Source organism: Triticum dicoccoides, chromosome 5A, assembly GCF_002162155.2.
Source record: "Triticum dicoccoides isolate Atlit2015 ecotype Zavitan chromosome 5A, WEW_v2.0, whole genome shotgun sequence".
Taxonomy (NCBI): Eukaryota; Viridiplantae; Streptophyta; class Magnoliopsida; order Poales; family Poaceae; genus Triticum; species Triticum dicoccoides.
The window spans coordinates 619,966,409-619,976,357 of record NC_041388.1 but is presented as its reverse complement, the minus strand read 5'-3'; the positions used below and the strand labels follow the sequence as shown (position 1 = coordinate 619,976,357).

Here is a 9,949-nt window from a genome sequence, read left to right as displayed (position 1 = left end):
CTCCGGGCGGTGGTGGCTCGCGGGCGACGGCGGTGCGCTGCCGGAGACCTTCGCCGCCCTTGGATCCGGACGCACGGGGGGCCGCCTGGCGGCCCCGGTGCCTCCGCCACGTTCTGCTCCCGCCGTGGCTCCGGCGGTGCCTGAGGAGTGGGCCACGCTCCTTGCCTTGCCCTCGTCGGCGTCGCTGGCGGCGGTGGCGGCACGGGTGGCAGAGATGGCCGACACGCTAGGGTTGGCGATGCCGTGCGCCGCCCCCCTTTGGGCCTGGTGGAGGCCTATGGGCCTGGGACGGCCCCGCCCTGCCCTGCGGCCCTCGTGCCTCATGGCGTGGGGCCCTCAGCGGCTGTGGGGGGCATTTGGGCTCCTGTGCTGGGCTCGGCCCAGACAGTCCCCGTGCCGCTCGGCCTGCCTCGGGAGGGGCCCGTGAGCCCGGTAGGCGGCGCTATTTATGGTTGCGCAGGGGCCTCCGCGACCCCATTCTAGGGTTTCCAGCTCGTCCCAGTGAGGTGCGGCGCCTCCATCTCTCCGCCAGATCTCTCTCCCCCATTCCTCCCCCTCCCCCTCTCATCCTGTCCTTCGTCGAGGTCACGGCCATGGGCGAGAGGCGCGCGGACAAGCGGCCGATGGAGCCTCCGATCTCCGAGGAGGAGCGGCGACGTGAGAAGGCCCTGCGGGAGTAGGAGAAGCGCGGCTAGAGGGCCAAGGCGGCGGGGCGTGTTGACAGCGGCGGCGGTTTCGAGCATGGCCAAGACGGTGGTTTCGGTCATGGCTACGGTGGCTACCAGGGTCAAGGTTCTGGATCTGGATCCCAAGGGCGCGAGGGGGATTGGGGTCCTCCTCCACCTTGGTGGGGTCAGCAAGAGAGGAAGAAGAAGCGCAAGCAAGGGGCGCGGAGGCGCGAGCTGGAGCGTAAGCCGCAGGAGCATCCCCTTTGCGGCGGGGGCCATGGGGATCCGCTGGCCAAAAAGCCGCGGGCGTCGGCTGTCCCGTTGGACGTGGCCTTGCGAGTTGCACCGCGGGGGTCGGCGGACGAGCCCATCCCGGTGGAGGAAGAGGGCGGGGAGTGCTTCAAGTGCGGACGGACCGGGCACTATCAGGCCAAGTGCACCTCCCCCCTTCTGCGTGATCTGCAAACAGGAGGGCCATGCCTCGGCTTATTGCCCTTCGAGGGGCAAGCAGATGCATCTCCAGATCATGGGCAGTGCCATTCCGGGCGAAGGGTTCTTTTGCTTGGAATTCGAAGAAGAAGAGGTGGCGGTGGACGATGACCTTAAGGTTGCTAACGGAGCCATTCTGTCAGTGGAGCCAGGGAGGCTCTCGCTGCGTACTCTCACGCAGGAGCTGAAGCACATGGTGGCTGGCGACTGGGACTGGCAGATTGCGCAGGTCGGTGACAATGACTTCGCGGTGGTTTTTCCTTCTGCTGATCTGATGCACATGGCCAAATCAAGTGGTAAGCTTTTCCTCTCCATCAATGACATTACGGTGCTGGTGCGTAACTCAATCCATGAGACGATTGTGCCCCTCTCCATGCCGGAGGTGTGGCTCCGTCTCCATGGCATTCCCAAGAAGCACCGTCGTGTTGATCGTCTGATGGAGGGGCTTAAGATGCTGGGAAGATCTATCGTGGTGGATGAGCTCTCCCTCATCCGGGTGGGACCAGTGAGGACGAAGTTTGGATGCAAAGCCCCTGACAAGATGAACGGATTCGTGCAAGTCGGGTTTAACCATGAGGGATTTGATATCAGGGTTGAGGTGGAGAGGCTCCCAAAGCGCCCTGGAGATGGGCCAGCAGCGCCTGGCTCGGGCAACGCACCCTCCCACATGGGCGACAAGAGTGCTGGCCCGCCTGGTTCAGGGACCGGGGGGACGGCTGGGCAGCAGCAGACTGATCTCGGGACCCAGAAAGGGCAGAACATTGGCAACGGTGGCCGTTCTATGGATGTGGACATGGCCAGCCATGAAGATGAGCCTGAGGACAGTATGCCAGACACGTCGATCGACATGGAGACCTGGGATCGACTGGGCATCAAAGAGCTTGCGCTCGACGCGGGGAAAGAGGGCTCGGAGCCTAGGCCGCTTGTGATTTCGGACACGACTGGGAGCAGCCCGCCCCCGTCCCGCGCTCTGGTGGGGGTTTTCAATCAGGTTGGTACATTGGCGCTGCCTGTCGCTGGTCATGACGTTTCTGCAGTCGCTCCGGCCTCCCCCAGTCTGCTGGGCTCTGACACGGGCGTGGTGCTCAATGAACCCTCCATTCACACCCCGATGTCAAGCCGCCGCAGCTCGGGGGGCTCCGGGCGGGCACCCAAGAAGACGGCCGGGCAGAAGCCTTCGGCCAACCAAGCTGTGCTATCCCTCCCTTCGCCTGTGGCGCCAGCATGCGTGGATCTGCAGGCTGCGCTGGGTGCTGTGGGCGCGATGACCAAGGCCAGGCGCTCCCGGGCCTCCCCGGTCTCTCAACGTGCTCCAAGTGCTCGGGCCAAGGTGGCGCTGGGCGACCTATCTTCCCTGGAGAGTGCGCAGCTCCGCCAGGCGGACAAGAATCTCGAGACCTCAGGTAAACCCCTCCCTCCTTTAAGATTCTAAACGCGTTCACAGATCCGCAACTCGTTTCTATCCTAGACGACATCTGTTTTGAGATAGGTGCAGAGCGTGGTGAGCTTGTTATCCTTATTCGCACTCGCGAGGAGGCCCAAGCAGCTCTGGCCGAGGCAGCTGCAGTGGCCAAGGCTAGGAAGGCCAATGTCACGGCGTTGTCGGCCCCTGGACCATCAGGGATTGTGGCCAACTCCTTTCCGTTAGTCCTATCGGAGGGGGTTGCTGATACCAGGGAGGTTGACGCAGCGCCCTCGACGAGCCGCGCCCCGGCTAAAAAACGTGTGGAAAACCCGGTGACCTCCAGAGGGGTTCGCCTCCGCAATTGTATTATTTGATGCGATATTTATTCTGGAACATTCGGGGTTGCGGGCACTCGGGTCGCCGCACGCAACTAAAAGAGTATATATGCTCGGGAAAGGATTGACGTAGTGGCGCTTCAAGAAACGATCAAAGCTGATTTTTCCTATCGAGATCTTGCGGCTTACGACCCCCTCCACCGTTTTGTGTGGGGCTGGGTCCCCTCCTGTGGCCACTCGGGCGGACTCCTTCTGGGATGTAATTCTGATGTGTGTGATGTTGTAAGCTGGGACGTGGGCTCATTTTTTAATTTCTGTTACGATTAAGCATAGGGTTTCTTTGGCTACCTGGGCGATTTTACGGCCCGGCAGACCACTCGCGCGCGGCAGATTTCTTGGGTGAAATCCAAAACTTGGTCCGGGCCAAGCAAGCCGCTGACATCCCCATCGTTCTTGGGGGCGATTTTAACCTTATCCGCTCGGGCGCGGACAAAAACAACCGCAACATTGACTGGCCTAGAGTTTCTCTCTTTAACAATGCCATTGCGGCTTGTGCATTGCGGGAAATTGCTAGGACAGGTGCTAGATATACGTGGACGAACACACAGCTCACTCCGGTGCGCAGCGTCCTTGACCGAGTGTCTGTCACAGCAGACTGGGAAGTGATCTTCCCCATGTGTACGTTGGTCGCTGAAACGCGCATTGGATCGGACCATGTGCCGCTAATCTTGGCCTCTGGGGAGGATAGGATCAAGCGAAGCCCATGCTTCTACTTTGAAACTGGGTGGTTCGAGGTAGAGGGTTTCGGCCCCATGCTCCTTGCGCGCTGGGAGCAAGCAAGGGTTGCGGCCGGTCGCTCCAGGGGACCTCTAGACACTTGGGTTTCGGCGGCCGGTGCGCTGCGTGGTTTCCTCCGAGGGTGGGGTACGAATCAAGGGAGCGAGGCTAAACACACAAGGGAAGCTATCCTCGAGGAAATTAAAGCCCTAGACGTGCAAGCTGACTCCAGAACCTTTTCTGAAGCGGAGTGGGCTAACCGTTACGCCCTCGAAAACCAAGTGCTTGCCATCCTCGGGGAAGAGGAGGAATATTGGCGCCATAGGGGCGGCGTCAAGTGGATTACTAAGGGTGATGCGAATACGGGTTACTTTCATGCCTTCACCAACGGCCACAAACGGAAGTGCTCGATCTTGAGATTGCAGTCTAAGCACGGGCTGTTGGTAAGTCAAGCCGAGGGGGGGGGGCAGACTGCGGTGTCGATCAACGGAGAAGTTGGGAACTTCTTCCGCAACAAACGAGGTCTCGGACAGGGAGATCCCTCCTCGCCTTTGATCTTTAACTTTGTTGCGGACGCCCTTTCGGCCATGGTGAACAAGGCTAAGGGCGCCGGCCACATTCGTGGTGTGGTGCCTCACCTCATCCCCAAAGGGATCACGCACCTCCAATATGCGGACGACATGTTGTTGCTGTTCGATCCTGATGACCATAGTGTAGCCTCGATTAAGCTCATCCTCCTCGCTTTCGAAATCATCTCAGGCCTGAAGATCAACTTCCTAAAGAGTGAGGTGATAGCCATTGGGATGGTCTCCTCCCTTGCCACCCGTATTGCCAACCTGCTCAACTGCAAGCTAGGGAGCTTCCCAATTAAGTACTTACGCCTTCCCATCTCGGACAAACACATTTCGATTCTAGAGTGGGAACCTTTGTACGGCAAGGTGGCGAACCGGGTTAGCCCTTGGCGCGGCCGATTTCTTTCTTCCGCGGCCAGGCTGATACTGACAAACACTAGTCTGTCCTCTTTACCCATGTTTACTATGGGCATGTTCTTGCTGGCCGACGGGGTTCACGCCAAGCTCGACACTCCTCGGTCCAAGTTCTTTTGGGAAGGAACTAGGACAAAAAAGAAATACCACCTAATCAAGTGGGCGGCGTTGTGCCGCCCCAAGAAATTTGGTGGCCTAGGGATCCTAAACTCCAAACTCATGAATGTTGCGCTACTCACCAAGTGGATTTGGAAACTTTCCCAGAACGATCAGGGGCTCTGGGCGGACATCCTACGTGCTAAATACTTCCCCGATGGGAATTTCCTTACCTCTAAGGCTAAGGGATCGCCTTTTTGGAACGGGATCCATGCCGTTAAACCTGCCTTTACGCTAGGAGCCAAGTTCTACGTTAATAATGGCAACTCCACGAGGTTCTGGCTCGACCATTGGCTCGGCGCGTAACCTCTTTGGCGCTGCCATTCTGCCATCTACCAATTAGCCACTAACGTTGACATTCTTGTGGCCGATGCGCTTAGAACAAATCCTCCAGCCATTTCTTTCAAAAGACCACTCCGCACCCACGAACGGGCATGTTGGGACGGGATCCTAACTGCTTTGGATGGGGTGGATCTTAGCTCCAAGGCCGACACGGTGTCGTGGTCCCTCTCGAGCTCCGGAAAGTTTACAGTTCAGTCTTTATACAACAAGCTGACGGAGGGACCGACCCTGGACATAGCTAGGGGGCTATGGAAAGCGTCTATTCCACTAAAGATAAAAGTTTTCCTTTGGCAAATGTTTCGTGACCGCCTCCCCTCCTCTAACAACATCGCTATAAGGCACGACCCTTCCGATGGGACTTGTGCGTTGTGCGGGCGCACGAAGATGCTAACCACATCTTCTTCAAATGCCACCTTTCCCGATTTGCTTGGAGCGTCGTTCGCGAGGCATTTGCGCAGAATTGGAACCCTCAATCGGCTTCGGACCTTCATGGGATCCTTCTCGCACATAGGGGTGGCTTTGGGCGGGTTCCGTGGAGATGCGTAGGGGCGCTGTGCTGGGCCTTATGGACCACTCGTAATAAGATGACTACTGAACACAAGTTTCCTACTCACCCTGCTGACATTATCTTCAAATGCCACTTCTTTCTTCAGACATGGACACCGTTGGGGAAACGGTGTGATGCAGACCGGATGACGGAGGCCATGGAGCGGATCCGCATGATTCAGACTGAAGCCCGTCACTAGGATGCTGCTAGCTGTGTTATTTTGGACTGGTTGCTTGGGAGCTGTAGTTTCTTCTCTATCTTTATCAGGCTCAGGCCGGTTGCTTGTACGGTACTTTGGCTACGACCATTATTTTCTTCTGTTGTAGTACTGCGTTGTACTTGTTGGACGCTGCCTGTTCGTGGGCTTTATTAAGTTAAAGCCGGACGCCTCCTACGTCTTCGTTCTGAAAAAAAAGTAAACAGAAATTTCGCACACATCTCCTCAGACTCGGTATCTAGTAGTACCTGAAGCCAGTCCTCTCCTGTAAAACAAAATTTATTCTCTGCTGGCAAGCTCCATTTCTCCCGTAAAGCAAATCTCAGTGCTCTACTCTTCGTGCATGCTACCACAGCATGGTACTCATCTTCTTCTCCATTACCACATATGTTGCAGGTGTCGTCCATCTCAAGTGTTATTTTCCACTTGTTTTTTTTAGTGGCCAAAGTGTTGGTGGCGATTCTCCATCCAAAAATGCGTATCTTTTCAGGTATCTTTGCTTTTCAAATAAGATCCCAGATGCTACGGCCCTTCGGGTCTCTAGAGGAACTTGAGGGGTTGGGCTGGCCACTCGAGTTTAGATCCATAGCTAGCTTGTACGCGCTTTTAACAAGGAAACACCATTCCTTTCATAATGCCATGCAATGTGATCATCCACATTCGATGCCGGAATAGCTAGCTTGCGAATCTCATCAGCATCAAACTGATGAAAAATTTGTCTGACCAGCACCTCATTCCATTCCTTATTTCCTGGAAGCATGAGTTGATTAACCCATCGAATCCTAGACCTCCTAATAAACGCTGCCGTCATGAGACCTTCCTTTCTAGGGATCCACTGGCCACGCTGAATTTGTATACTCTTTCCATTCCTCACCGCCAAATAAGACCTTTTTTAAGGAGCTGTAAGCCGAGCTCAATAGCTCTCCAAACTAGGGAAAGCATCTGATGCAAACACCTGTGCAGAATGTTCCCTTCGGGTAGTACTTGGATTTTAATACTCTCGCACATAGGCCATCTGGATTATGGATGAGCCTCCATCCTTGCTTAGTTAGAAGCGCCTGGTTAAAAAGATGCATATATCTGAATCCAATACCACCCACTCTTTTCAGCCTTGTCACCCTCTCCCATGCCATCCAATGGACCTTTCTCTGACCCTTTTCCTCTCCCCACCAGAACTCTCTGATCATCTGTTCATATTTCTCAAGGATGCCCTTGGAGAGCATAAACACACTCATGGTGTACACAGGCAGGGCTTGAACCACATATTTGACGTGAACTTCCGTAGCTGCATAGGACATGTGCTTTTCCGACCAGTCGCTGCATCTCTTCCCAAACCCGTCCATAATTGGTTGAAACTTGTCATCCTTCATTCTCCCCTCTGGCGTAGGCAAACTGAGGCATTTTCTTTCCTTTTATACTTCACCAAGACATAGCTTCGGTCTTATTTGCCTTGCTAGTGACCGGTGTTTTTGGTATGCACGCGTTGGTTCTGGCTGTGTGCACCTTAACTATGCAAACGTCGAAAGTGTGCTTATTGTGTTTGAATCCTCTCAATATTTCATTTTAAGCTAGTATAATAAAATTCATCATAGGTCGAAAAAGGGTAAACAAGAACAAAAGCAAACAATCCTGGGCTGACAGTGTGTCATCTTCAGATCAATTATGACCTTTCCCGTCCTTTTGATCGGTCGTACAGTAGTACCGATTGACTGATGCTCCTTTGACAGCAGAAACAGTCCACGAGATGGGTGTATGATTGCTACATCCACGGACGAGGGTGGCATCACAGGGAGGCTTCCTCGGTCTGTTCCGCCGGACGTCTGTCTGGACCGGAGAGTGTACACGCACCGTCACCAAACACCAATCTCGCGCCCCTTGACATCCAGGTAGCGATCGAAATCCCGCTCTACAACGGGCCTCCGTCTGTCTTCTCTTTCCCTGCGCGCACTTCTGGTAACCGAGTACTAGCGCAGGAGGATAAGGGTGGGTTGTGGAGAGCGATGGGGTCGCTGGGGAAGGACGCGGCGGCTGCGGCGGCGGAGCGGGTGGTGCTGGCGGTGAACGGCGCGCGGCACGAGGCGGCCGGCGTCGACCCGTCGACGACGCTGCTGGAGTTCCTCCGCACGCGCACGCCCGTCAGGGGGCCCAAGCTCGGCTGCGGCGAAGGTGAGGGCAGCACCACCCGTCCACCACTCGATTCATATCCGCTCGTTTAAATTCTTCTTTCGGTGGTTCGTTCCGATGGGATAAGCGGATCGAGGCGGCTCGACCGAACCAACGTCACAGATGATGGTTCATCATCCTTCACAGCTCGAACCACCTATGGATCTCGGTATTGACTTTTCAGCCAGCTCTCAACACTCCGACAACACGGACGATCGGACTGACCGCTGCTCTCTTTTACTTTCATATATAATAATAATGTTGAGCGTGAAGACATAATCTGGCCAATCAGGCAAGTTCACGCGTATAATTTCAAGTAGGAGTACATAATTCGACTTTGTAGTTCAGTGGTAGTAATTTTTTCCCCTGAAGTTTAATTTGACTTTTTTTAAGAATTAATTTTAATTTAGCTTTACCTATTGTATATACAGTTAGGGGAAATAACCTTACCCAACACGTTATTTTCCCTTAAGTTTAATTTGACTTTTTTTAAGAATGAATTTTAATTTAGCTTTACCTATTGTATATACAGTTAGGGGAATTTTAATTTAGCTTTACCTACTGTATATACAGTTAGCTTTACCTATTGTATGTACAGTTAGGGGAAATAACCTTACCCAAGACGTTATTTAGCGGTGGCATTGAGATATATTAGAGTAAGGCGTTTTGGTGCCCAGGCTCATATGCACTCGGTTAGAAAAAAAATCGTAAAAAATACTAGAAAAATTCAAAAAAAATTATTTTTTTGGGCGGTAGAAAATTTGATGTGTGAGACCTGCTCCAAATTTTAAATCATTTAGACATCTGAGAAGCTCTCGGCAAAAAAGACAAATCAAACCAAAACAGTACATGAACATACCAAAACAGTACATGAACAGTAAACTTTTTTTACAGACTCTTAATTTGTCTTTTTTGTCGAGAACTGCTCAAATATCCAAATGATATGAAAATTGGAGTGGACCTCACACATCAAATTTTCTACCGCACAAAAAAAATTGGATTTTTTTGAATTTTCTAGTATTTGTTTTGATTTTTTTCGTCACCTTGGATACAGATGAGCTCGGGTGCAGAAATGAATTTTCGGATATATTACTATTTTCTTGATTTTTATCTAAGATAACATATACTCAGCGAGCAATGCTACATCCACCGACGAGGGTGGAAACAAGTAAGAGGAAGATTACATAGCATGCCCGTAACAGTCCGTAGGTGTAGGATTATTGGCCACTCAGCTCAAGCATGACGGAGACAAAAGGATACCTTGCCGTTGTACTTTTCCCATAGTGGAGCAATCACACACCCATCCAAAACCATTGGACCATGACTCTCTTATTTGTCAATGTTACTTTTTCGAGTTTGGTGATCAGGCCCCATCCATGTTCAACTACCGATGTTACTAGTTTACTAGTAGAAACTTTGGCGCTTGTTTCAGTTTGCCGCATAGCGAAATTCTGTAAGAGCACCTCTAGCTGACCTCTTAAAGTGGTCACGCCTGTAAAAAAAGTGTTTACAATTTTGGTCAAAAAAACGACGCCTAGCAGATCCCATGAAACTCGTTCGGCCCATAAACTTTTTAAAGGGTATTGGAAATTCATTTGCGAGAACCTCATATGTACAGTTTCAAAGGCAGTATATAGTTCAACCCGCAAATCGATCAAACCTCGTCGGAGCAGACGTGCCACCGCAGAATTGGGCGGAATCTACCAGCAACTCATTTGAATCCATCGCTGCCCGTCGGAAGAAGCCACCGCACGCCGGAATTTGCCGCCGCCAGTCCAAATTGCGGCCGGCTCGACCTCCACTGCCGGGGTGAGGCCGTCCACGGGCAGGGCGAAGCAGCCCATCGGCGGCCCGAATCAGGACG

The 9,949-nt window shown here is 53.1% G+C and overlaps 1 protein-coding gene across 1 annotated transcript in view; it reads left to right on the top strand.

Annotated features, from left to right (window-relative positions):
• The first annotated feature begins 7,907 nt into the window (after positions 1-7,907).
• LOC119303472 (indole-3-acetaldehyde oxidase-like) overlaps positions 7,908-9,949 on the top strand; it is a 12,426-nt gene continuing 10,384 nt past the window's right edge. Inside the window, exon 1 of the mRNA XM_037580606.1 lies at positions 7,908-8,088. Within this exon, the coding sequence (XP_037436503.1) occupies positions 7,923-8,088 (166 nt within the window). The 5' untranslated portion in view covers positions 7,908-7,922. The remainder of the gene's footprint in view (positions 8,089-9,949) is intronic.